At 39.0% G+C, this 27,022-nt stretch overlaps 1 protein-coding gene across 3 annotated transcripts in view; it reads left to right on the forward strand.

Moving 5' to 3' along the window:
* AVEN (apoptosis and caspase activation inhibitor) overlaps positions 1–27,022 on the forward strand; it is a 203,522-nt gene that overhangs the window by 13,327 nt on the left and 163,173 nt on the right. For all 3 annotated transcript variants that reach the window (XR_013825582.1, XM_079909602.1, XM_079909603.1), the window contains exon 2: positions 25,934–26,111. Coding sequence is in view for 2 of the 3 variants with exons in the window: in XM_079909602.1 (XP_079765728.1) it covers positions 25,934–26,111 (178 nt within the window). In the remaining variant the exon portion in view is untranslated. The remainder of the gene's footprint in view (positions 1–25,933; positions 26,112–27,022) is intronic.

The following is a 27,022-nucleotide window of genomic DNA, read 5'->3' on the forward strand; positions in this document are numbered from 1 at the left end:
TTTAAACTCATTTGTTGTATGTATTCAGACTTGATTCTTATTTCGTCTGTACTTTGGAGTCCTTGCCACTTTTATCTTTGCCATTTTTTTGGTCAGTTATTAAATAGAAAAGTTTTTTTTAAAGCTGTGTGATTTATATGGTTCTGTATATTTTAACTTATATTTGAAATGTTAGCGTCCATAAGAAATTTTAGTGTTTATTTTTCTGTTTTTTTCTTAACTATTTTCTAATCTGTTACTAATGAATTGACAAGAGTACATGTTTGTTAAATTTAAACTAGAATTTATTTATAGAAATGTGCTGTGTTAGTTCTATGTATAGAATAACGGGATTGGAGAAAAAAAATTTTTTTTTTACCTAGCAGGGAATAATGAAAGTAACTAGCTTTTTAGTAGTGTTTTTTTTTTTATGCTGTAAAATTAGGTCAGGACTAACCTAGGACAGAGCATTTCTTGTGCCCTAATTTTATTATTATTGTTACTTTTGTTTCTTTTGCCAAGTAGAAATTGTAGGTTCTTTATTTGCTTCGAAGAGATGGTAGCAACATAAATTAGGTTGCTTACAAATATTTAAAAATCTATGTTAGGGACTTCGCTGGTGGCGCAGTGGTTTAAGAATTCGCCTGCCATTGCAGGGGACACGGGTTCGATCCCTGGTCCAGGAAGATCCCACATGCTGCGGAGCAACTAAGCCCGTGCGCCACAACTACTGAGCCCACATGCCACAACTACTGAAGCCCGTGCACCTAGAACCCCTACTCTGCAACAGAAGCCACCGCAATGAGAAGCCCGTGCACCGCAACGAAGGGTGGCTCCGGCTCACCGCAACTAGAGGAAGCCCGTGTGCGGCAACAAAGATGCAATGCAGCCAAAAAAAAAAAAAAAAAAAAGATGTTAATTTCCTTGCAGATAAACTTCCTAATGAAAGCATATACAGAAAGAACCTTTAAAACTGTTTTTTTAAAAAGTGTTGATCATATTCAATACTTAGATAATCTCTTGGTGGGAGTTGATACAACTCACTAATGAAACCATTTGACATCAGGGTTTAGCCCGTGACCTTAGATACTCGTCTCTTGGTGGGAGTTGATACAACTCATTAATGAAACCATTTGACATCAGGATTTAGCCCGTGACCCAGCAATTCCATGTTAGCAATTTATCTTACAAATATGTCTGAATAGTTAGCAAATGTAAGTAGATGATTGTTCTTTGCAACACTGTTTAAAATAAGGAAAATCTAGAAACAACTTCCTAAATGTCTGTTAAGAAGGACTGGTTAAGTAAATCATGGTATGTCTATGCAGAGGGATACCATGTAGCTATTAAAGAATGGGGTAGATGTGGAAAATGTCTAATATCAAGGGAAAAAGTTACTTCAGAAAACTTAGTGTTACATTTGTGTAAAAAGATATTCATACAAAGGCATACAATGGAAGGCTGTATAAGAAACATGAAGTGGTTACCTTTGGGGAATAAGAATAGGAGAAAAGGAGGATTTTCCTTTATATCTTTCTGTACTATTGAATTTTTATTTTGTTGCCATGGACATGCATTACTCATATGAGTAAAGAAACAAACATTAAGTTAAATTACCTAGAACTGCTTCTTCGTAGGTCCTGAAAGGCATCCTTACATTTAACTGATCAGAACCTCCCTGTGAAGGAGGCTGGCAGTGTTAAGTGTAGTTTTTTTTTTTTTTTAATTAATATTATTTTTGGCTGCACTGAGTCTTCATTGCTGCATGCAGGCTTTCTCTAGTGGCGAGAGGGGGCTACTCTTTGTTACAGTGTGTGGGCTTCTCATTGCGGTGGCTTCTCGTTGCAGAGCACGGGCTCTAGGCCTGCAGGCTTCAGTAGTTGTAGCATGCAGGCTTTAGTATTTGCAGCATACAGGCTCGGTAGTTGCAGCACACGGGGTCTAGAGCTCAGGCTCAGTAGTTGTGGTTCACGGGCTTAGTTGCTCTGCAGCATGTGCAATCTTCCCTGACCAGGGATCGAACCCGTGTCCCTTGCATTGGCAGGTGGATTCTCAACCACTGTGCCACCAGGGAAGTCCTAAGTGTAGTTTTATAGATGAAGATATTAGTAGTTGGGTGGATTTAGGCCTTTTAAAAGATATAGTGAGGTAGTTCGTGGTGGAATGAATACCTGAGGTTTCTAACTTCTAGGATGGGACAAGTTTTTTGTTTATGAATGAACAAAACAATGAATTGTGAATTGTTTTTTTTCCCCCTCCTAGAAGGGGGGTTATGTACTTTTCATGCTCTCCTATCAAGCATATATATCTTTTCTAATATAGCAAATGGTTAGGCTATATTGAATTGTAGTTTATCCCTTAGATCTGTTGACTTTTTTTTTAGTTTATTCAATATGTATCTCATTGCTCTTAGAGATAGCAAATGTGGGGTAGTAAAATGTGGAGATGGGAATTTAAGATTTTCACCAAATGACACAAATGGAGGTTTCTGCCCAGTATGCTAGGTCTACGTGTGTGGCTTCACCACACTGTACCCCCTAGGCGGTAAGAAGCCATGCTTCTATCCCTCAGTTTCTAGTTCCTTAAACATAAGGGGTTCTAAATGGGCTGCTGTGATATTAAAAAGACTGGGAAACTTTTAGCATCCCACTTACCTTCCCTTCTCAGTTTCTTTTTCTAAAATTGGGACCTCTATAGCAAACAAGTATTTATTCATTCTCATTCTCTCTCTCACTTATAAAACATTTAAGTGTGAAAAGCCTTTAAGAGACCACTCAGTTTTATAATGTCATCATTATAGTTTATAATCAATTAAATCATCCTGTAGCTTAAAAAAAAATCGTGTAAGATTCCGATTTGCTCTGTAAGTCCACATTCTGGAAGTGCAGACTGCTTACAAGTGACTGTGAAATGGTGACGCTTCATTTCTCTTCACAAAAGTTAAAAGGATTTTTTTTTTTTAAATAAGTGAATAGTAGAGAGAAAAGCAAATGTGTAAGTGCTCTTTGGCCTAATCAAATAAAGGACAATTGAGCCATCTGTCAAATGCAGGTTGAACTAGATGTATGAACTCCAGTGCCCTTGTCCAAAACAGGAGTGAAAAGAAAATTCCAGGCCACTCCCAGGCATCATCTGCTGCACAGAACGTGTGTCTGCTCGCAGCTGACGTGAAACCAGCAGCCAAAGTACAGTTTTAGCCTTGAACAGCAGGTGGGGTAAGCAGTGAAACATTTTTCCAAATGGGAGTAACGTTCATTTCATACCTAGTCATTGATTGAACAACCACGGAATGCGTGCAAACCCGAGTGGGTTCAAACCTTAGCTGAGTAGACTAAAACAACAGCAACAGATTCTTCACTGTGATTATAAATCTTCTCAATTCTATTTCCTAGATTGTTGATATCATTTCAAACCAGACTGGAAATCTGAGAAATGATGTACACTCACGATTCTCTTTTGTGTTCTTCCTCCCCTTGTTTTGTTAGAATCATACCGTCTTACCCATAGAGGAAAAAAGAGTGGGAATCAGAGAGACAAGTTGTAGGAGAAAATCTTCTTTATTGAGGGGGTTTCTTATCTCTTGGGTGTGTGGGCTTTATCTCTGATTGTTGGTGTGTATGTCATGGCCAAGGGTAATTCAGGCAAGGATAATTAGCAAATGTGTAAGCTTAATAGGCTGCTTAATATTTTATCCTTAACGTAGGTATTTCTAGATGAAAATGTTGCCTGAAACGGACTTTTGCAGTATAAACTCCAGATCTGGCATGTATTATCATATTTGTGAAATTTCAATATAGTTTCATTGATTTTTCAGCATTAGTGGCTTAGAGTTAAGGTAGAACTTAGAGAATAAATTTTGTGGAATAAACAACAAACTTAGGGAGTTGTTCTTTTATTTTGCGTTGAGTCTCTTCTGATATATGGACTTTCGTTTATGCTACTTCCTTCATTTTCTGTATTGTAGAAACTGAGTTGATAGTTGCAGTTTATATATATAGTGACTTTTGGTGCCACAGCCATTGTACTTCTCCACTACCAAAGCTGGTATATCTTTAAATACACATTTATTTTAAAAGAACAAATTAAAGGGGCACCTTTCTTTTTTAGTGCAGGAGCTGACCGTCTGTGTTCTGTCAACACCCACAACCGGCATGTGGCCCTCTCTGTATCTACACATATATATTCATTAACATACTCATATAAGTTGTATATTAATATGCTATTTGGAAGTGCTTTATACTCCCAGTTTTTTCCTTTTTGTTTATGGTAATTTATATGACTTAATAGTTTTCCCTAATGAATATTCTCTGGGCAAAATATCTTTCTTTTTTGTTTTCTGACCTAAATAATGATTACTGATGATGTTATGAAGTGAATGTTTCTGTTTCCCCCCAAATTCCTATGTTGAGGCCTTAATTCCCAGGTGACTGTATTTGGAGATAGGGCTTGTGAGGAGGTGATAAATGTTAAATGAGGTCATAAGGGCGGGGCCCTAATCTGATAGACCTGGTGCTCTTGTCGGGAAAGGCAAAGACCAGAGCCCTCTCTCCTTGACATGTGAGGATACAGTGAGAAGGCAGCCATCTACAAGTTAGATAGCCGGTCCTCACTAGACATCGTCTGCTGGCACCTTGATCTTGGACTTTCTAGGCTTCAGAACTGAGAAATAAATCTCTGTTGTTTAAGCCACATGGTCTGTGGTAATTTGTTTGGGCAGTCTATATGGCTAATACAGATGGCTAACTTTCTAACCATAAATAAATAGGTATTTTTTATAGTGGGTAATGTGAAGACTTCAGATGAAATAGATTAAGAAACTGATGGGAAATTTAATGCAAACTAAGACCACTAAGACTGTTACTGACGTGAATAGCCCAGTCTGCTTTTTGTTGTAGCTTACATATATCAATTCTTTTAGATATTGATCTTCGGATTTTCTTATTTGTGATTGTTGACTTCACATGCGAATGACACATTTTTTCCCCCTTTCACTCGTCTGTGGTAAAGACACCCCCTGATACTGGGTTAAAAAGGGCTCTCTCCTTGAAGCAGGAGAGTTCTTTTTAGAGGAGGCGTATTTGTTTTTTTTTATTGTTGCTGTAACAACTTGCCGTAAAGCTTAGTGGTTTAAGACAATACAAATTGATTATCTTATGGTTCTGGAATCCCAACGTGGGTTTCACTGGGCTAAAATCAAGGTGTCTGCAGGGCTGCATTCCTTTCTGGAAGCTCCAGGGAGAATGTTTCCAGTTTCTAGAGGCGGCCAACGTTCGTTGGCCCTTGGCTTCTTCCTCTGTTTTCGAAGGTAGCAACGTAGGGTCTGTCTCACTTTACTTCTGTGGTCACATCTCTTTTCCTTTCTCTCCTTTTTTCTGCCTCCCTCTTCCATTTGTAAGGATTCTTGTGATTACAGTGGGCCCACCTGTATAATCCAGGGCAGTCTCCCTGCTTTAAAGTCGACTAATTAGCAACCTTAATTCCCTTTTGCAGTGTACCCTAACATTCACAGATTCAGGGGATTAGGATGTGGGCATCTTTGGGGAACCATTCTTCTGCCTATCACAGGCAGAAAGTGATATATTTAATAAAGTATGAGAAAACTTTGCTTGGAAAATTATTGGAGCTCTTGTGTTTCAGCCTGTCTTTTATTGGAAGATTCATGGTCTGTTTTTCAACTGTTTAAACCTATGTCCTCTTTTGAGAAACAAACCTCGTCTGTTCTGCGGTTGATAATAAACATATTTGTTTTTTCCCCTCTAAAATATTCACATAACTCCTGCATCCCCCAAGTGTTTGAGCTAAATAAGGTTTGTCACACCTGTACTTCGCCTATATCTGGGCCATTGTTTCAGACTTCTGGAGTATTTTAGGCTCTGGGATATAACATTTGCCCTTTTGTTTGACTTAAAAATCTGCCTAGGGTTTGCTTTATTCTTATTACCGGCTCCATTTCCCCCATAATAGTAATTATTTGCTATTGCTATCGTGAACTTATTTAAAGAGGTAAGCATGCCTAACATATTTTCTAAACATGTCCATATACTTAAGAGGTAGGTAGAGTATGGACAGTGCTTGTTCAAAAGAAGTGAGTATCTGCAATCTTAATTGCTTAGTTGATTGGAAGCTAATTTTCAGTTTCATTGTTGTATCAACTGAAATAACTCATAGCAGTAGGATAAGGTGATTGCTTTTGTTGGTATGTGGTTTCAGAGCATATTATATCCTGCCCTGAGATTTTATATATTTATCAATATATGGAGATGTTATATATCTCTGTATAACTATATATTACCTCTAGATAACTATATATGACTATATCTATATATATAGTTTTAAAATAGACTTTATAGACTTTTTAGAAGAGTTTAGATTTACAGAGAAATTGGGAGACTAGTATAGAGAGTCCCCATAGATCCCATACCCAGTTTTTCCCGTTATTAACATCTCACATTAGCATGGAACATTTGTTACAATTAACGAACCAATATTGATATATTGTTATTAACAAAAAGCCATGATGTCAGTTTTGTTTTTTAGTAGAAAAGGAATAATTTGGCATTTGAGAATATTACTTATGAAATATAAATAATGTGTTTTTGGGGGGTGAGTTAATTATGCTTTATTCATCTTTAACTTTGTGATTTGACTTTGTATTGGCTTCTTGATCTGTGAAGACTGACCATGAAGTGGATTTGAACGTTAGATTTAGCTCTGAGTTTGAAAGTAATTTTTCTGGTTAGGACTGAGAGATGGTCAGATTAAACCTTGCACTTTTCATGTCTTTATGGATCTGCCTTCCCATCACATTTAGAATAAAATCTGAATTCCTTACCCTGCCCTGTAATGCTCTTCTCTGACTCCTGTGAGCCTCTTAGGCCTCATTCCTTCACTCTTTCCTCCAGGTTCAATGCAGTGTAGCCGGGATACTGGCTTTACTTCTGATTTTTTTTTTTTTTGCGGTACACGGGCCCCTCACCGCTGTGGCTTCTCCCATTGCGGAGCACAGGCTCCGGTCGCACAGGCCCAGAGGCCATGGCTCACGGGCCCAGCCGCTCCGCGGCATGTGGGATCCTCCCGGACCGGGGCACAAACCCATGTCCCCTGCATCGGCAGGCGGACTCTCAACCACTGCGCCACCAGGGAAGCCCTTTACTTCTGATTTTTGAATGTGGCAGGATTGTTCTCTCCTGAGGGCCTGGAATGTTCTGCCTTTCTGCCCCAGATCCCAGCATGGCCTCCTCCCTCATTTATCTGGTTCTCTGCTTAAATGTTCTGTCTGAAGATGTTTCACTGATGATTCTGTATAAAATAGTGCCCTCATCCTTTTCCAAGCCATTACCCTGCTTTATGTTTGTAGGGTTTTATTTGTCACTACCTGAAAGCACAGTGTTTTATGCATATATTTATTCAAACACTGTCTATCTATTTATCTGTTGGTTGGTTGACTCCTACAGTAGAATGTCAGCTCCAGGAGGGCAGGGAATGTTCCATGCACACCAAACAGTGCCTGGCATAGTATAGGCTCTCAATAGATAATTGTTATGTGAGCAAAGAGTGGGTTTTGTGTTTAAGCATGGCATTAGAATATTCTGGAAATATTCACATTTATTTTTTGTTAGCAGCTTTATGCTTTTCCTATTACAACTGAAAGTAGTGAAGGGAGGCTGGGTGTAGCTGTAGTAACTCTGAAACCAACTCCACTCTCTGGGCTCCTCTCTGCATTATAGTCCTCTATTTTGCCATCCGTGAAAAGAGCCAGAAGGAGTTTAAATGCCTCTGCCAAAGAAATAAGCATCTGTCCGTTTCCAACAGGTGTTTTGTCTTTCAATGCCCTTAACAGGGGGAATGTGTGTAGATTACTTTTCTTTAGTCTCTAGCAACATACCTGATGAGCAGCTGTTTACAATGAATAATTACCCCCCCTCCTGGCCTCTTAAACCCAGCCTGAGTGGCAGGGAAGGTAAGAGGTGAGGCTTACAGAGTGGGGACTGGAAGAGGAGAGTGTTCCAGAGGTCAGGAAGTTTTGGTTTTCTTTCTTTCTTTCTTTTTTTGTTTTTTGAGGGTATTAGGTAAATTGTGACACCTAAGAGGAGAATAAGAAATGTGCACGAATATCACGGTTTCATAAGAGTCAATAAAATGGCGATACCATCAAATGGAAGGTGAGAAATGGGCTGGCCCTCAACTCAGGTGTGTGGAAGCTCTCATAATCCGAGAGGCTGAGAGAGATGCTGCCTCAGCAAACCACGGTGGAGTCACTGGGCAGACACGACCAAGGTGGAGTTGGCCCACTACGGCCTGTTTCTTCTGCTGAGTGCAGCTCAACACCATGGACAGATTGCCCGAGGACTCAGAAAAGCAAGGAAAAGCTGGCAGGTGGTGAAGGGAGTGAAAACCGGGGTAAGCGACCTGTATGGGGACCAGGGAGGCGAGTTTCTCATCGTTTTCCTTTTCTCTCTGGCCTTGAACCAAAGGCAGGCTCTCAGCAGAGCTGCAGCCATGGCGCGGAGGTAGCCAAAAACCAAGAGAAAGTCCATCTTTCTGACCAGAAGACTAGGAAAATGCAAGTTGGGGAGTATGGGGTGGGGGGTCCCCTCCTTCTTTTGAATCATGGGATGAGCGCCGGGGTCGGGGAGCACCAGACTTTTTGGAGAGTCAGGCTGGCTGGTGGTGCTAGCAGCTAAAACGTGTAGAAGTCTGTTTTTCTGGCCAGAGGACAAGGAAAATGGGTTCCTGCAGTCAAAAGAGTATGGGAAAATGCCCGTTGTTTTTGTTTTTTTTTTTTGCGCTACGCGGGCCTCTCACTGTTGTGGCCTCTCCCGTTGCGGAGCACAGGCTCCGGATGCGCAGGCTCAGCGGCCATGGCTCACGGGCCCAGCCGCTCCGTGGCATGTGGGATCTTCCCGGACCAGGGCACGAACCCGTGTCCCCTGCATCGACAGGCGGACTCTCAACCACTGCGCCACCAGGGAAGCCCCCGTTTTTTTTGTTTTTTCCTCTTTCTTTTTTTTTTCCCCTTTCTTTTTTTTCCCCCTTTCAGCTTTGCCCTCTGAGGGGCAATGTGGGCGGCTAGAACTCTAAGAGAAACCTGACCTTTGGGCCAGAGGATTGGGAGAATCCTAGAGAGGAAAGAGCTGGAAGGGGATCCTCTCTGTGTGTGAAATGTCCAAAGGCAGGGGCTCACCCTGAGCTGCACATCGGGGAGACAGACTGGAAGTAGCAGAGTAGCAAAAGCCTTGAGAAGTGACATGGGAACTGTTGCCCACAGGAGATGAGACAGAACTTACTGTCTGGATCTAACCAGATTGGTTGCCTGATAAAATGGAACAAACAAAACCGTAACATTCTCCGGAGGATTTTTAATGGGATCCAGAGTCTAAACAACTTCGTATTCACAATGTTATTCTACATCTAAAATGTCACAGTATACCAGCAAAATGTGACCAATTCTTGAGGCAGAAGACAATCAATAAATGCCAACCCCAAGATGGCCCAGATAATGGAATTCTGAGCCAGAGACTTTAAAGCAGTTATTATAAGTCTGCTCCCTCCATGAGTTAAAGTATCTTGACATGAATGGAAGGATAGCTATTCTTCTTTTAGAAGAAACCATAGGAGGAAATGTTCGTGACCTCGGATCAGGCAAACATTTCTTAGGTATAGCACCAAAAAGATGATCCGCAAAGAAAACAATTGCTAAGTTGGACTTCCTGAAAATTAAAAACTTATGCTTTGGGAAGGACACTGTTGAGGAAAAAAAAAAAAAAGCGACATAGGAATATATGGGAAATTGCTGTACCTTCCATGTAATTTTTCTGTGAACCTAACATTGCTCTAAAGAATAAATTCTATTAAAAAAAGACAAGCCACAGACTTGGGAGAAAATATTTTCAAATCACATATCCAACAAAGGACCGGTAGCCAGAAAACACATAGAGCTCTCAAAACTCAGTATGAAAGTAAACAATTTGTTTAAATCTTTTCCCCATTTTTAAACAGATGGTTTACCCAAGAAGATATATTGATGGCAAATAGCACAAGGTGGTCGACGTCATTTGTTATTAGGGAAATCCAAAGTAAAACCACAATGAGAAACCGCTTTATGTCTATTAGAATGACTTAAAAAAAACCCTGACAGTACCAAATCCTAGCACTTTATTATCAAATTAAACGTACGCTTTTCATATGACCCTGCAGTCCCACTCTTAGGTATGTATTTACTTACCTCAAGGAAATGAAAACTTTCTGGACATGAATGTTTATAGCAGCATTTTTTTCATAATTGCCAAAAGCCAGAAACAACCCAAAGATTCTTTAACTGGTGAATGGAGACACAAACTATCCACGCAATGGTCTACAACTTGGCAGTAAAAAGGAATGAACCACTGTTACTCAAAACAACATGGATGGATCTGCCACTAATGTACTCGGTTAAGTGAAAGAAGCTTGGAGGGTGGTATGAAGGGAAACTTTGGGATGATGGGATTGTTCTGTATCTTGATCGTGGTGGTGGTTATATTGATTCCATTTGTCTAAGCTCACAGTACTTTGTATTTTACTATATGGAAATTGATAAAATAATTATTGGGGATTATCTAGTTATAATTTTTAGCAGATCCTAAAAAGGTAAGTATTCCAGACCGAGAGGGCTATTATTTTTCACATGATATACTTTGGCTTTGAGGTAAGTCATCAGCCCTCTTCAGTGGTGAGAGAAGAGCATGTCTGTTTAGTAGACCTGTAAACCTGTGATGTCTTTTTAAGTGAATTGTGTGCCTCAGCTAACGAAATCTACCACTCTGGATCTTACTGCTTTTTGAGTGGCTTCAGGACCATTAGAAACAATGAGAGGAATTTCCCTTTTTCTTTTTAACGTTTAGTGCACTGAATTGCTGTGAAAAATGCCTGAAGGCTGGTCTCGGGATTGTGTGCAGAAGGAAGCAAGGTTTATCTTGCTGGTGATTGTGACATTTTCTTTGGGACAGACCCAGGGCCTTCTTCCTGTTGCTTCTGTCCTCTAGGGTTGTCTCTGAGGTGGCCTGTTCAGAACTATCTTTTTTTTTTTTTAACATCTTTATTGCAGTATAATTGCTTTACAATGGTGTGTTAGTTTCTGCTGTATCACAAAGTGAATCAGCTGTACCTATACATATATCCCCATATCCCCTTTCTCTTGCATCTCCCTCCCACCCTCCCTATCTCACCCCTCTAGGTGGTCACAAAGCACCCAGCCGATCTCCCTGTGCTATCTTAATGACAAGTCACACTCCAGACATTTTCTTTTCTTCTCCTCTTGTCAAAATTGTGATAATGACAGTGTGTTACTCTCAGGGAAGAGCCTTGAATTTCAAGTTTCTTTAATCTAGTCAGTGTGTTGCCTTTTTAGACATCCCAGTGGGGACACTATTTGGGGACACTTTTTGTGCTGAGCATATTATGGAAAGATGCAGCATTTTCCTTCTGCCAAGCCTAGAGCTCATGTTCTAATAGGCAGTAGCTTTTTCATATTTATTCCTCTTGAGAGTTTCGATTACGATTTTAAACTCACAGGCTGCCGCGTTAGAGGAAAGCAATACTACGAGTTTAATTTGTGCTTCCTCCACAAAAGAGTATTTGGACACTGTGGGTGGGGGTCTAGAGAAGGTGGAATTAAGTGTTGCTTTACATTTCTATGAAGCGGAGATAGTCTCACGCTTACACAGAAGATGAGGCACACGTCACGTCAGTATCGCTAACTCCAAGGGAATTTTGCCGACACGCGATTATTCAGGCTCGCTGTTCCGTGGCCCAGCTTCAAGGCCCTTGGCTTGTGTGCACTTCATAATCCTGGTCCTGAGATTTGCGTTTTGTCCTTGTGGATTGAGGGCTTTGAGAAAATCCACCTTTCTCTAATGCAAGGTGGAAAGCTCTCTCCCTTCCTTATGTGTCTTTGCTGCCCTTTCTTTTAATTAAAGTTTTTTCCTCCCTAATGTTGGAAGAGCTTCCTAAAGGTCACACTTGAAAAGAGCTGCAGAAGGGAAATGCTGATTATAGTATTCTGTCCTTTCACAGGGGAAATTGTCTTGCGAACCTTTCTGCCTCCGGAAAGTGCATTTTCTTTTTCTCATTTCTCAATTTTGGTTAAAGTGGTGCGGATGGGAAGGAAAGAGTTTTTGCTGACATGTAGCCATGATGTCATTCTGTTGATGGCAGAGGAACAGAGAAGGCAGTTCAGCCCGAAAAGAAGAGCGTGGCGGCTTGAGCTCCTTGCAAATGTCACGCATTATGGGGCAAACGTAAGGCTTGCGTTTAACGCAGGCGTTTGTCTTCATTGCAAACAATGCCATCTACAAAATATTTGCCCTTGAAATCTCTAAATACGATGTTTGTAGAAGTTGTCATCCGATTTTTATGGATGTTAAGGGAGCCGACTGACAAGAGTGCTCCGAGTGTCCCAGTCCTTTTCTCTTCAGACTAATGTTGTCATGTGTAAGTGCTCTTGAAGATAAAAGATTTTAGTGTTAAAAAAAAAAAAATCAGCCAGCCCACAAAAGAGAAATGATATGCATTTTGTACAGATTCTATTCATCAGGGAAGAACTGAATAGGGGGATGAATTCAAAAGAGGCACTTCAAATGGTAGAAAGCGAGAGACCGTGGAAGCATACGTTAAATTATGTGTCAGATAAAATACATGCACAAAGAAACACTTTTCCAATGATTGGTCGAGTGATTCATTCCTCCTCATTCGGTCAGTGTGTGCATGGGCTGCCCCACATCACGTAAGGTAGGGACTTAACAGGAAGAGAATTCTCTTAGGTCCGTTTGTTCTTTCATGTGAAAGGGCAAATTCAACAGCTTTCACTGGGTAGGGCCTGGGTTTAGCCCTTGTCTTTAAAGAGAGAACAGCTAAAAAGGGTAGCTGTTGTCTTCAGAAATTTGACCTATAGGTTAAATTTATAGGTTAAGCTTATAGGTTTTTGCCACAAGGAGAGTAAGACTGTAATTCAGTCAAGGGATCTAAATGAGGTGATGTGCAGAACTTGTATGAAGGCCCACAAGTTTCTAGCTGCACAGCTGTAACTTAGATCAGTCACTAAGGAAAGTGCAGTGAAAATTGCAGTCCACTTGACTGAGTTGTGAGGTGGTGTGAAGTGTGTTCTACCAGATGGTAGCATTCGTCCTTTAATTAATATAGATTGTATAAGATGTAAATCACACCTATTTGCTTATTGTTTCCTTTTTCCCACATTTTATCAGTTTGTCACCCATTGACATCATCTTCTATTTTAGTTTCGACAATTTTTGCAAAAGCTCATCAACTCCCCTGTTTAATTGCATATTTTTCTTCATGTCATTGATGTAGGGAAGGTAGTTTCACACATCAGAAGATGATTCTTGAACTATCAGTCTCTGGCTGGTTACATCTCTTCTGCCCGTTAAACAGTCTCATTATTTTTCTCTGTTGGTAGTTAGGAGTTTTGAGCAGGACCTTCACAAAAGCTTTAGAAACTAAAAGGCTAAAAACATTAGAATGATTTGTTTCACTAAGATTTTGCTCAGTGAAGAGACATATTTGCAAAAGCACTAAATTGCATCTCAGGCAGATTGTCATTCTGCCTCTGCCAGTAAGACCTTGGGCAAGTTCTTTTCTGAACCTCATCTCATCTCCAAAGCCTTGGGGCTTAAACCAGATGATCTACAAAGACCCTTTAAGAGAAATACTGTTATTTCAACCAAATTTTCAATTTGTCTCCTTGGGTTGATTATTGTGGAACAAGTTTGTAAAGGTATTGGTAAGAAATTCTGTTCTAAAGGTAGAAAATGACATTATCTAGTAGTAAAACGTGTTTTGAGGCATGGAAAAGGGTAGATGACTTCATTAAAAAAAATAAATTTATTGACTCTTATGTGCACAGGATAAAGTACAGCAGCATACAAAAGAACTGTATATGACTTTGTGCTTCTTCTAAGTGCTGCTGGAATAAATGGTTGCCAGGTAACAGTTTTCAATCCTTTCAGAATCTCTGAATAAGGCTTACTGAAATCACTTACCTTGGTAATTGGCATCTTATTAGAATTAATAGCTACGTGATAACAGGGACATTGTATGAAAAATTAAGTGATAAATGTTTCAAAATAGCTAACTTCTTTGAGGAAGCCGCTTAGCATTACTGAAACAAGGATGAGATCTCCACGCTGTTTAAAAGGCAGGTGGAGGCGGTTACTTTGTCTCATTTCGTAGGGAGAGTGTAGCACTCCATTCTAGGCTCTGTGATGAATTGTTAACAGGTGGACTGTGGGTGAATTTGGGATGGGTGGGTGTGTGCGTAGTTGGTGAAGAGACACTTGGCAAATCATACACAATATTTTGATAAGCCCAAGAGATTATTTATAAGACAGTGGTTCAGAACTCTGAACGTAAAGAAGACAAAAGCCTTGCTTTTGTCTCAATACCTGTGCTCACCAGAGGAGGGTATTCACTAAGTATTTAAACTGTTTCTTCATTCTCCCGGACTCTAGCGCACAAGCACCCAGAGACACTTGGGTTTAGCTCACAGTGGGTTCACAAGTTTGATGGAGAAAAGTTTGTTAGCTGGACCAAAAACTGGTAGAAATATTTTAGAAGAGATGCAGTTTCATTTTGCGGCTCTGGAGATAAATAGTGCTTGAGATAACTTTTGACTAAAGTGTAATATGAAAGAAAGGGGGCAGCTTGTGAGCAAAGAGACTGCCCCATGCAAAGAAGGAAGTAACAAGGAAATGTGACCGTGTGAGACAGATACCCATCAGAGTCCATCTCAGAAGCTATCTTTAATATAACGTTTATTAGGTAATTTTGAAACAATCTGTTGTGCTGATCCGATAGTGCTGGGAACTTCATTCTGATAAGGAACCTAGGAAGTAGAAAATTTCGCCCCATTTTGTGTTCACATAGTGGTTACTGTTCAGATCTGGGGTGTATCGTTTGAAGGAAAGGTGCAGAGCCTCTGAGGAGCTAGGAATGGAGATGAGCGGTATGGCCCCAGCTTCTTGATTCTGCTAACAAATGGTAATCAGTTTTTCATACCTCATTTTTATCAGACTCTGAACCAAAATAACACCAATGAGAAAGAGATAACCTGGAGAAGGAAAGGGATGGCATGAAGGGCCCCATGAGCCGAGTCATTAACAGTTGCTTCATGGGTTGTTTTACCTTTTTTCTCTGTTCTCAGATTCTTTCCGCCTCACTTTTTTTTTTTCTTTTCATGTATTGACATCTCTGAGCAACACTGAGACTGGACAGCTGTTCTTTTTTATCCTTTGCCCCAAAAGACTCGGTAGAATTTCTAGTTACATACTTAAAACAGTGAAATTGTATTACGATAAAACACTTCTGGATGCTGTGTGGGATTTATTGTAAAAATGCGCTTATCCTTAGTATGTTTGTCCTTTACAATAACAACTTTGTATGGGATTTGATCATGATCCTCGGTTGTTCCTGATTTTCATGTGAAAGCAGTTTCCGGAACTTTTAAAAGGGAGACACACTTAAGGTTGGCTTTTCAGATTTCATGTCTCTGGAGCCCCCTCTTCTGTTATTTTGTAGTGTAAAAATATGGACATCTTGGGCTTCCCTGGTGGCGCAGTGGTTGAGAGTCTGCCTGCCGATGCAGGGGACATGGGTTCGTGCCCCGGTCCGGGAAGATCCCACATGCCACAGAGTGGCTGGGCCCGTGAGCCATGGCCGCTGAGCCTGCGCGTCCGGAGCCTGTGCTCCACAACGGGAGAGGCCGCAACAGTGAGAGGCCCGGGTACAGCAAAAAAAAAAAAAAAAAAAAAAAAAAAAAAAATAGATATAGACATCTCACATCTGGTATATCCCTGCGTCCTCACCACCCCTACCCCCAAACCTGGCCCTTCTTTTCCCTCCCTCACTCCCTCCCCTGTTCTGCTCAGCTGTGCCCCTACATCCAGCAGTTTCTCCAGAGTGGAGTCTTGTCCTGCAAAGGAGCTTTGTTTGCCCTGTTACTTTTGAGAGTTCATAAGGCCCTGGCTTACTCAGCCCCTTCAGGCTTTCCTGTGAACGCCTTGTACACACCCACTACTGGAATACAAACGACCCAAGATTCTTAGCCGCTGCTCTCCACGGACCTCTTCTGGTGAGCACCTGTTGTTTATTTTGGGATGCTCAGGTCTCCTAGGTGCTCCTTTGCTCTCTTTGCTTCCTCTCACAGGTGCTGGTACATGTGGGGCTTGTGACTGCTGGTGATTGGTTTCTCCCTGTTCATCTCTGTCACTTTGTGGCCGTACCTTGCCACCTAGGTTTTTGTGGATGTTTTCTGTGTATTTTTGATTTTTCTGTCCTCGTGGTTCTGTGTGGACTTTATGAGGAGATTTGGGAAGACTAAAAAACTGCTACTACTGCTACCATCTTCCTCGAATCCTCAAACATGTTTTTCTTTTTTACCCTTTCCCATGGTTGACCTCCCTGGGCTGTGCTTTGAACAGCTCTCATCCCATAGTTAGAAGCATGTTTTTTGCTAATTCTCCTTGAACCTGGGGACCGCCTTCCAGCAGGAGATAGCAGCTGTTTCCTTTACTAGACTAATCTCAGGCCATGTGTTCACAGCTAGAGCCGAAGTATACCATTCCCTCAACCTTCTTGCCTTCCCTGAAGTGCAAGACTGTTCCTGCAAACGTCCCCCATCCCTCTCCTTCCTCCATTTCTGATGCTCTCTTGCTCCCATAGCGTCTTAGGTTTTTTTTCAAAGCACATATCACACTGCTTTAAGTGTATGTTTGCTTCTCTGATTTCCCCACAGAACAGCGGTTCTTAAGGCTAGGGACCTTGTCTTGTTTTTTATATTCCCAGTGCCTGAGCTGGTGCTTGGCACTCAGCAACTACTCAAGAAATGCTTGTTGAAGGAACACTCGCAAACGAGTGGTGCAAGGAACAAAAGTAGCCCTCTTCAGATATATTGTAAGATAGACAGAGGGAAAGGAAAGTGCCACTTAGGCTTGTATTTAAAGAAAAAATGTGTCTTGGTATGGAACTCTGAAGATGACTATTTTAATTTTAATTTTCAAAATTTCCGGTGGGGAGAGGGTGGCAGTGGTCAAACCACATCTACCAAGTCCCTTTTGATTATAACCACGAAAAATGGTCATGGGGAATTTAAGAGATGTAGAACAATCAGTGATAATGATTAAGGAATCATAACTTTGTCATTATGAAGGAAGAAATATGATTAATTTAGGTAGAGAACATAATCATAGACCCAGGTAGACTGGCCCAATGTGATTTCTACATGATCTTGCTTGAGGGCAGAGGGTGGACCAGGCCTACCCAGGTTCCCTTTAGCTTGATAATTACTAATTTAATTAAGTTCTCTCTGGTGTTTTGAGGGTTTGGGGAGTGTCTTAAAGTTGGCCAGATAAACAACAGCTATTTAGTGGTCTGTGATTTTTCTTGAAAATGAAAGGTGATGACATTAAAACCTCAGTAACTAAGGAAACCAACCCTGTGCTGGTAGAGAAGTGAGATGAAAATTTAACTGAGACAGAGTTGAAAGAAAATCTGGCCTATAGAGAACACACTAGTGGGGAGGGGGAAGAGGAGAGGGGCAAGATAGAGGTAGGGGTTTAAGAGGTACAAACCACTGTGTATTAAATAAGCTACAAACAAGGATATGTTATACAGCACAGGGAATATAGCCAATATTTTATAATAACTATAAATGGATATAGCCTTTAAAAATTGTGAATCACTGTGTTGTACACCTTAAATTTTATAATATTGTACATCACTCTACTTCGATCTAAGAAAAAGAAAATCTGATTTCCAGTGTTAAGCCCATGCAGTGTAATCCCTGGGACGATGGGACAGAGGCAGGTGCACCTGAAGTACCATTTGCCTTCTTAGGAAGAGTAAACTGTCAATGGCTGTGATAGAGGGGAATATGTTTTGTACACTGAGCTTTACCCAGGGATGCTTGGTCTACATGCACTCTTTGTACGAAGGTTGATTATTTTTGTGTATGTAAAACCTTTTAGTCAAATGTTTTGGTAAAGCAGGGTTCTTACTTGAAGGCCTCTTAGTTGCTTTTCTGGTTAATTTGTGTGACTTAGAGCATAACCACAGCAAGAAGCAAATTGTCTCCCTTATAGTTGCATTTAGTGCCTTCTCTACCGGAAAAATTGTTGATGTTACTTCGTAGAATTTTACCTGGGAGTTGGGACTTACAAGGTGGATTAATTTGGTAGTGTTTCAACCTTTTTAAGCCTGAATTCTTACATGGAGCTCAAGATGTAAAGCAGATAAAGCGAAACTGATTCGTTCTGTTGCCACTCCCACCCTCCTTTCCATAAGGACTCTATAAAAGGACAAACACAAAGTAGAGTTTAAAATCACCAGTTGGAACGAATGGATAAATAAAATGTGGTCTATACATACAATGGAATATTATTCAACAGTAAAAGGAATGAAGTACTGACACACACTACAACATGGACGAGCCTTGAGAACATTATGCTAAGTGAAAGAATTCAGTCATAGAAGTGACTTCATTTATAGGAAATGTCCAGAATAAGCACATCTATAGCGACAGAAAGTATATTAGTGGTTTTCTAGGGCTTTCTAGAAAATGGAGAGTGACTGTTAATGGGTACAGACTTTTTGGGGTAATGAAAATGTCCTAAAATTGATTGTGGTGATTGTTACACAATGTTGTGAATATACTAAAGACTATTGAATTACATACTCTAAATGGGTGAATTGCATGGTATGTGAATTATACATCAATAAAGCTATTATTTTAAAATTTGAAAAAAATAAAATCACCAGTTGGCCCAATGAAAGTTACTGCAGTCTAATTTCCCAGACTGCCCTTAAATCATGGAAGCAGTAAACTCTCAAGGTCTTAGGTGGGCTGCCAGCAAATGGTAATTGGCTTTCTGTGCCTCCTGTTTTTAGGCAATGTGCTGAAACAATAACACAGGTGAGAAAGAAAGACTTGAGAAAGAAAGATATAAGGACTGGGGTGAGTGAGGGGGCCTGTGGAGAAGTGTCACTGAACAGCTGCTTTGAGGGTTGGGTTACCATTTTCTCTGTTCTCAGATGCCTCCACCCTCTCTTCTTTCCCGTATACTGATCACAAGGAGGGACAAGAAAAGAGGCTGTACATAATTCTCTTGCTAGAGAAACAAGCAAATTGAATACAAATTGAATGTGAATACAGTCTGGATCACTTTTTTTCCCATTCTTAATGGCCACAGTATTTTGGAGCTCAAATACTCCGTACGTTGTTCTGGGCTCAATAGATAATTTATATATATATGCCATATATTGCATTTACTAATTTTTTCAAGTATGATCATGCTGTAATGTGTATTTTATTTAATACACAATGACAAATGGAAATGTCCTTCTTAGTATACCTGTATACTAGGTATATACTATATTTTTTATTCAATCATTTATTAAAATTTAGCTCCTTGAAATGATATATAAAAGTTATTTTTGCTAGCACACTTTTCTAATACCGAAAGCTGTCATTGAACTCTTTAACCATGATGGCGTGTGAATTTTTTTTTATTAAAAGCATAATTGAAAAAAATAGTGATGCCCGACAAGGACCTACTGTATAGCACAGGGAACCATACTCAGTATTTTGTAATAACCTATCAGGGAAAAGAATCTGAAAAAAGTAGATAAATATGTAGGTGTAACTAAATCACTTTGCTATACATCTGAAACTAACACAACATTGTAAATCAACTACACTTCAATAAAAAATAGAGACGTATCAGTTGCTGCTTAGGCTCCAAATGATTATGTGAGAAAAAAATAACCTTAATAGGGTTAAAAATATAAAAGTTGGCAACTAGATTATTAACTAATGATATATTTTAAAGCTTGATAACATTTAAAAATTTTATAGTAGGATGAATTAATATAATTTTCAAATTATACACAGTGTAACATTTTTGGTTGGATATATTTGACATTATTACTTAATTACTGAAATCAGTTTCCAGTTACTTTCTGTAGGAGGGTTTCCTTAAAAGTGTTCTTTCATATTTTTCTATCCCACCTGTTCGCTTCTGTGGTATAATTACATTTTGTGAGAAACATACGAGTTTGTTGAAAAATGTGTGATTGACTATTTTCAACCTCCTTATTAGGTTCAAAGCAGGAAAGCTTTTTCTACACCCATTTACTCCAGAAGAAAGTAGAACAGGGACCTTCAAAAGCTAGGTTCCTGAGTATAAAAGGCTTTAAATAGGATCTGTTGTCTAGCTGTTATGTATTAGTAACTTCCCAGATTTTACTGGCTTATCTGCAAGCTCTTAATGATAAACATAATCTTTAAAGACTGTTGCTTTTTTGAAAGAAAAGGTAAGAGGATATTTAAAAAATAATGTTGCCCAAACATGATGTTCATAGGCTGGCCAGTTAAATTAAGCTGATTGCAAGTTAATGTAAATTATTGTCGTAAGTTAAATAGGACTACAGCTTCAGTGAGTAAACATTTTTATTTGTTCTGCTGTGTGTATTGGTACCTTTTGTCTGGTTGCTCTAGCCATTATCAAAAATGAGGTGTTGAAGTTTCCAAATATTGTTGAACTATTTTTCCCTTCAATTCTGTCAGTTTTTGCTTCATATATTACGGGGTTCTATCTTTAGGAACATATGTTTAAGTGTTTACAGTTGTTATCTTTCTGATAGATTGACCCCTTTTCTCCTTGTATAGTGTCCTTTTTTGTCTCTTATGACAGTTTTGCCTTGAAGTCTGTTTTGTCTCATATTTGTGTAGCCACTCTAGATCTCTTTGGCGAACTGTTTTGCATAGAATATCTTTTTCCATCCTCTTACTTCATTTTAATGATATTTTTATCTTTGAATCTAACATGTCTAGTGTAGACAGCATATAGTTGGATTTTAAAAAATCTATTCTGCTAGTCTCTGCCTTTTTGATTGAATTGTTTCATTTAATCTATTCATATTTAATGTTATTATTGATACAGTTGGATATTTGTATCTGCATTTTACTTTCTGTTTTCCACATGTCTCATGTATATCATTCCTCTGTTCCTCCTTTACTGCTTTCTTTTGCACCAAGTGAATACTTCTAATGTAACATTTTAATTCCTTTAATGATTTTTTTCACTTTTTTGTAGTTATTTCCTTAATGGTTGCTCTAGGGCTTACCATATACCTTTTAATTTATTAGAATCTGCATCAGATAAGTTAATTCCAATGAGATATAGAAACATTACTCCAATACACTCTAGTCCCCATTTCCCCTTCTTGTGGCATTGTTGTTATACATATTACATCCATGTTACAAAACCAGTAACACATTGTTATAATTATTGCCTTATATAATTTTATATCTTTTAAAGAATATGAGAGAAGAAAGAAGAGTAAGCATATATTTATGGCTTTTGTTACAAGAGCCTTCTTATTTCCTATTTCTAGTCTTTTTCATTTGTTTTTGTGTATTCCCCATATAGAGTTATTTCCTTAGACTAATACAGTTTTGCTCCCACTCACATCCTTTTTGCTGTTATTGGCAAATGTATTGTTGGGTCTATAACGTATAGAAATATAATTGTGCACATATTGTTTTGTACAGTTGCTTTTAAAATCAGTTATTGGAAGAGAGGCTGTATCAGATATGATTTGCAAATATTTCTCCCATTCTGTAGGTTGCCTTTTCATTTTGTTGGTAGTTTCCCTTGCTGCGCAGAAGCTTTTTAGTTTGATGTAGTCCCACTTGTTTATTTTTACTTTTGTTGTCGAATCCAAAACCTCATTCCCAAGACCTATGTCAAGGAATTTCTCACCTATGTTTCTTCCAGGAGTTTTATGGTTTCAGGTATTACATTCAAGTCTTTAATCCATTTTGAGTTAATTTTTGTGTATGGGGTAAGATAAGGGCCCAGTTTCATTCTTTTGAATGTGGCTCTCCAGTTTTCCCATCACCATTTAAAGAAGAGATTGTTTTTTTCCCCATTGTATATTCTTAGCTCCTTTGTCGTGAATTACTTGACCATATATGCATGGGATTATTTCTGGGCTCTCTATACTGTTCCATTGAGCTATGTGTCTGTTTTTATGCCAATACCATACTGTTTTAATTGGTATAGCTTTGTAATATAGTTTGAAATCAGGAAGTGTTATGCCTCTAGCTTTGTTCTTCTTTTTCAAGATTGCTTTAGCTATTTGGGGTCTTTTGTGTTCCCTTATGAATTTTAGGATTGTTTGTCCTATTTCTGTGAAAAATGCCATTGGAATTTTGATAGGGATTGCACTGAATCTGTAGATTGCTTTGGGTAGTATGGACATTTTAACTATTAATTCTTCTAATCTGTAAACATGAACTAGCTTTCCATTTATTTGTACTGTCGATTTCTTTCATCAGTGACTTATAGTTCACAGTATACACCAGACTTATTTCATAATGATGAGGTTAACATAATAATGATGCCTTCCTATTTAGTTTTCACATTGCTTTCATCAGTATTTTCTTATTTGTTCTGTTCTTTCTCTCCATCATGGGACTATGCATATTTTATTTTTTGTCCCAGATTTTTGCCAGATGAACCAAACATAAAATCTCTAGGAGTTTTTAAGATACACCTTTCTCTAAGTTACATCAAATGTATTCTAAACTTTATTACTTTTACTACCCTCTTGTGATGGAGGCTAATGACGACTTTTCTTGTCTCCACTGTTGGGTGGAGGTAATGAGATTCTTGTTCAGTGATTCTTCTAATTTGGGAATTAGTGAGTCATTCAACTGTGTGAGGCCCAGCCTATTATAAACACTCTGTAAATATTAAATGAGGTGATGGCAGGGTCATTAATTCTATCTAGGTCTCCAGTCTTCCATTTCAGTGGTTATTTCTGTGTTAATACTTCCTTGGGTGTTTCAGATCATAATCCTTTCACATCAAGCTAATTATTTTGCTCAGGGTTACATTTTTGCTATGGCTATATCTGTGTTCAAAGTTTTTTACTAACTGGAGAAGACTCGCTGAACTCTGTTCACCCAGTGGGTCAGCAAAAGAATATTGGATTTTCTCAAATTAAACCCTGCAAGTATTTTTCAGCTGTAGTTCTATTCCCCAAATTCTCATCAGTTGGGAAGCTATTTTCTTTGGAATGTTCCTGGTATTTGTTATTTATATAGCAGGTATCATTCAGTCACATACCTTTAATCTGCCAGCATCTTATGGTTCTGAGAAACTTGCAGGAATGGTAGGAAACCTCTAGGTTTCAGGCAGTGTCTGCAATTTCTAGAATATAATGTGGATTGCCATTTTTTTGTGTGCTGTCAAGGAGGTTTATGATGATATTTGAGTGCTGAAAGTGATTGTGAAAGGTCAGTTACTCCATTGTTTCATGAAAACTTATGAAATTTGATTCAGGTGAGGACTGTTGCCTACTGTTAAATTTGTTACGTGAATGGTTGATTGGGGAACTAGAAATTTGTAGTGGACCAAAATAACACTACACAGACAATTTCCTAGATGTAACAGGGAAAACATATCCATACAGTGGGTGGATCAGGCTTCATCATCCAAATTCATTGGTTAATCTCAGCTTTACTTATGTTGGCTTAGCCATTTATCAGCTGTCATTTGATGAGATGTAATATAAGGTTCAGAGCACCATCTGTGATGTATTTTAGCCAAAAAATACCTGACTCTATTGGGTGTTTAGATTAAAAAAATTTTTTTATCCACTATTTCCTGTAAACTAATATACTAACACCACAAGGAATCAGCCAGACAGAAGATGGGTCCGTTTGCATTCTACCTGTACTGGTCTCTTCAATAAATCAATGTCATAAAAATAGAGGTTGTACTAGATTCAAAGAGACTTAAGGGACAAGCACTGAGATACAACGCATGATCTTGAATTGGATACTGGCTTAGACAAACCAACTGTAAAGGAAATTTTTTTGGTCAGGGAAATTTGGAAATAGTCTGGATGTTACGTGAAATGAAATTTACTGAAATGCAGAAGTGGAGAATAACTCTGGTGACCAAGAAAAAGTATATATAAATATTTATATAGTAAAAGATCTGGAAGTATATACACTTAAGGTGTTAGTAATGGTACTCCCAGGTGATGGGAATGTGGGGTTTTAATATTTTTACTTGTCTTTCCCTCCTAATTTTCTGCAATGTACACGCCTGTTTCTGTGTTATTAAAAACTTACTTTAAAAAAGTCTAACTCATCCTGTACAGATGGATTATTTTAATATATTTCACAAATTCTTTTCTTGGTAAGGATTTTATAATCTTTGGGATACTCCTTTGAATTGTATCTTTAGATTCTATATACAGCTTTTTAAAAATTTAATCTTTTTTTTTTTTTTTCGGTACGCGGGCCTCTCACTGTTGTGGCCTCTCCCATTGCGGAGCACAGGCTCCGGACGCGCAGGCTCAGGGGCCATGGCTCACGGGCCCAGCCGCTCTGCGGCATGTGGGATCTTCCCGGACCGGGGCACGAACCCCTGTCCCCTGCATCGGCAGGCGGACTCTCAACCACTGTGCCACCAGGGAAGCCCCTAAAATTTAATCTTTTATTATGGAAAATTTCAAACACATATTAAAATAGAATAATATAATGAATTTCCATGTACTCATCATCCAGCTTCAGAAATGATCAATTATGCCGTTTATTTCATCTCTACCCACAATTCCTCTCCACCTATTATTTTGAAGCAAACCCACATGTCATATCTTTGCATCCATAAATAGTTCAATATTTATTTCTAAAAGATAAAAACATTAAAAAAAATGGTATCACACCAAACAATAAATAAAATAACAATATTTCCTTAATATAAGAAAATGTCTTGTTCACATTTCTTCAATAGTCTTATAAGTGATTTTCTCTAGTTATAGTGTTTGAATCAGAGTACAGATAAGTTCCCAACATTACAATGGTTACGTGTCCATTAAGCTTTTTTTTTTTAGTGTTTATTTATTTTTACTTGTTGACAGTTTGCTTTATTTATTTATTTATCGCTGTGTTGGGTCTTCGTTTTTGTGCGAGGGCTTTCTCTAGTTGTGGCAAGCGGGGGCCACTCTTCATCGCGGTGCGCGGGCGTCTCACTATCACCGCCTCTCTCGTTGCGGAGCACAGGCTCCAGATGTGCAGGCTCAGTAATTGTGGCTCACGGGCCCAGTTGCTCCGCGGCATGGGGAATCTTCCCAGACCAGGGCTCGAACCCGTGCCCCCTGCATTGGCAGGCAGATTCTCAACCACTGCGCCACCAGGGAAGCCCTAAGCTTTTTTTTTTAAACATTTTTATTGGAGTATAATTGCTTTACAATGGTGTGTTATTAAGCTCTTTTAATCTATAGGTTTCTCCCTCCTCCCCCATCATTTTTTTTTCCTTGCAATTTATTTGTTGAAGAAACTAGACCCTTTATCTTTTGTAATTTCTCACATTCTGCATTTTTCTGCATGCTGTCTTAACATTTTAATACCCAAGTCTGGAAACTGTTCTCTGGAATGCATCTGAGTAGGTTCCCATTTAAAGCTTATAAAATATACTTACGGAATGTGTTTGTAAAATCTGTAAACTGGAAGAACTAATTTCCATCCTAAAGTCTTTTGAATTTAAGACTCTTACAGCCTTGACTATTTCAGTAAGAAGAAACAACTCTTGAAATAGGATTACATTGGGGGTAGACTTCAGTGATTCAGTTACACAGATTTTAGGTAGGATCTCATCAGATTTCCTTTGCACAGCTAAATGAAGAGTTTACACTGAAAGTACATTCTGATGTAGTGGGGTTCTCTTGAAATATTATTTAATACTTGCATAAAGCCTGGTTTATAAGATGTGCTCTTTATACCTATGTACTATTTTTTTGTTTTCATTTGTTTTTAAAAATTTTTACTGCTAAGGCTACTAAGGTTAAGATTTCCACTGCCTGCTTATCGATTTGTCTCTAATGATTGCAGGTCGAAGATGACAGTGATGCAGAGACCTATGGAGAAGAGAATGAAGAACAGGGAAATTATTCTAAAAGGAAGATAGTTTCTAACTGGGATCGATATCAAGATACTGAAAAAGAGGTCGATAATGAAAGTGGAGAATCACAGAGGGGGACAGATTTCAGCGTTCTCCTCAGCTCTGCAGGTATGAATTCCAGTTGCGTGCGGACTGCTTAGTGCTATGAAAGTTGCATAGGCATTTATGTTCCTTTTTAAATAGCATTTTAATAACTAGAAATTCATTGTTTGTTCTTTGGATTTTAAATCCAGGTAAAGGACAGTGTGTCTAATGGTTGGCAAGGAAAAAGTGACATTTCTTTAAATGGAAATCTGGGTTTCCATGTACTGATGTAGAAAGACTTCAGTCCTGGTTGAAAGGTAAAAGGCTTTATAGGAATGAAAAATGCTAAACTATGCCCCTCTAAATTGGGTAGGCTGAGAAACAGAAGTGTTTTCTTTGATTTCAGAGGAATTAGTACTGAAGTTTATACAAAGGTTTACAAAGTTTCTAGAATATACATTCTTTTTTCCTTTTATACTCAAGAACGTACATATTAGTGGGTAGGCACATATTGTAGCCATATGTGTCTGAATACTGATACTTTCTTTGTTGGTTTTGGACAGTCTTCTCTGTCAGCAAGGGGAGACACTCATCCCTTCTTTGACCAGCTGTTTAAGATTGACTCCGTTGAGCAACGCACAGCAGTGTGAAGCCTGAGAGTAGTAACAGGAAATGGACCAGAGCTGGTTGTATAGAGGGCTGTTCCCTACCAGCGTGTGGCATAAGAGTTCAAAGGAAAAATGGTGGCTAGACTTTTGGTTTTCAGGAGTTACGGATGGGGAGTGGGTGGGAGGTGGATGTGCTCATGAAAGGGCAACACGAAGGATCCTTGCAGTGCTGGTACCGATCAATATCTTGATTGTGGTGGTGGACACACAAATTCTTACATACACACACGTAAAAGTGAGTGCAAATAAAACGGGAAATCCGAATAAGATTAGTGGATTCTATCTATGTCAAATGTCAATTCCTGGTTGGGATATTATACTATAGTT

This window comes from Stenella coeruleoalba (genome assembly GCF_951394435.1).
Source record: "Stenella coeruleoalba genome assembly, chromosome: 2".
Taxonomy (NCBI): Eukaryota; Metazoa; Chordata; class Mammalia; order Artiodactyla; family Delphinidae; genus Stenella; species Stenella coeruleoalba.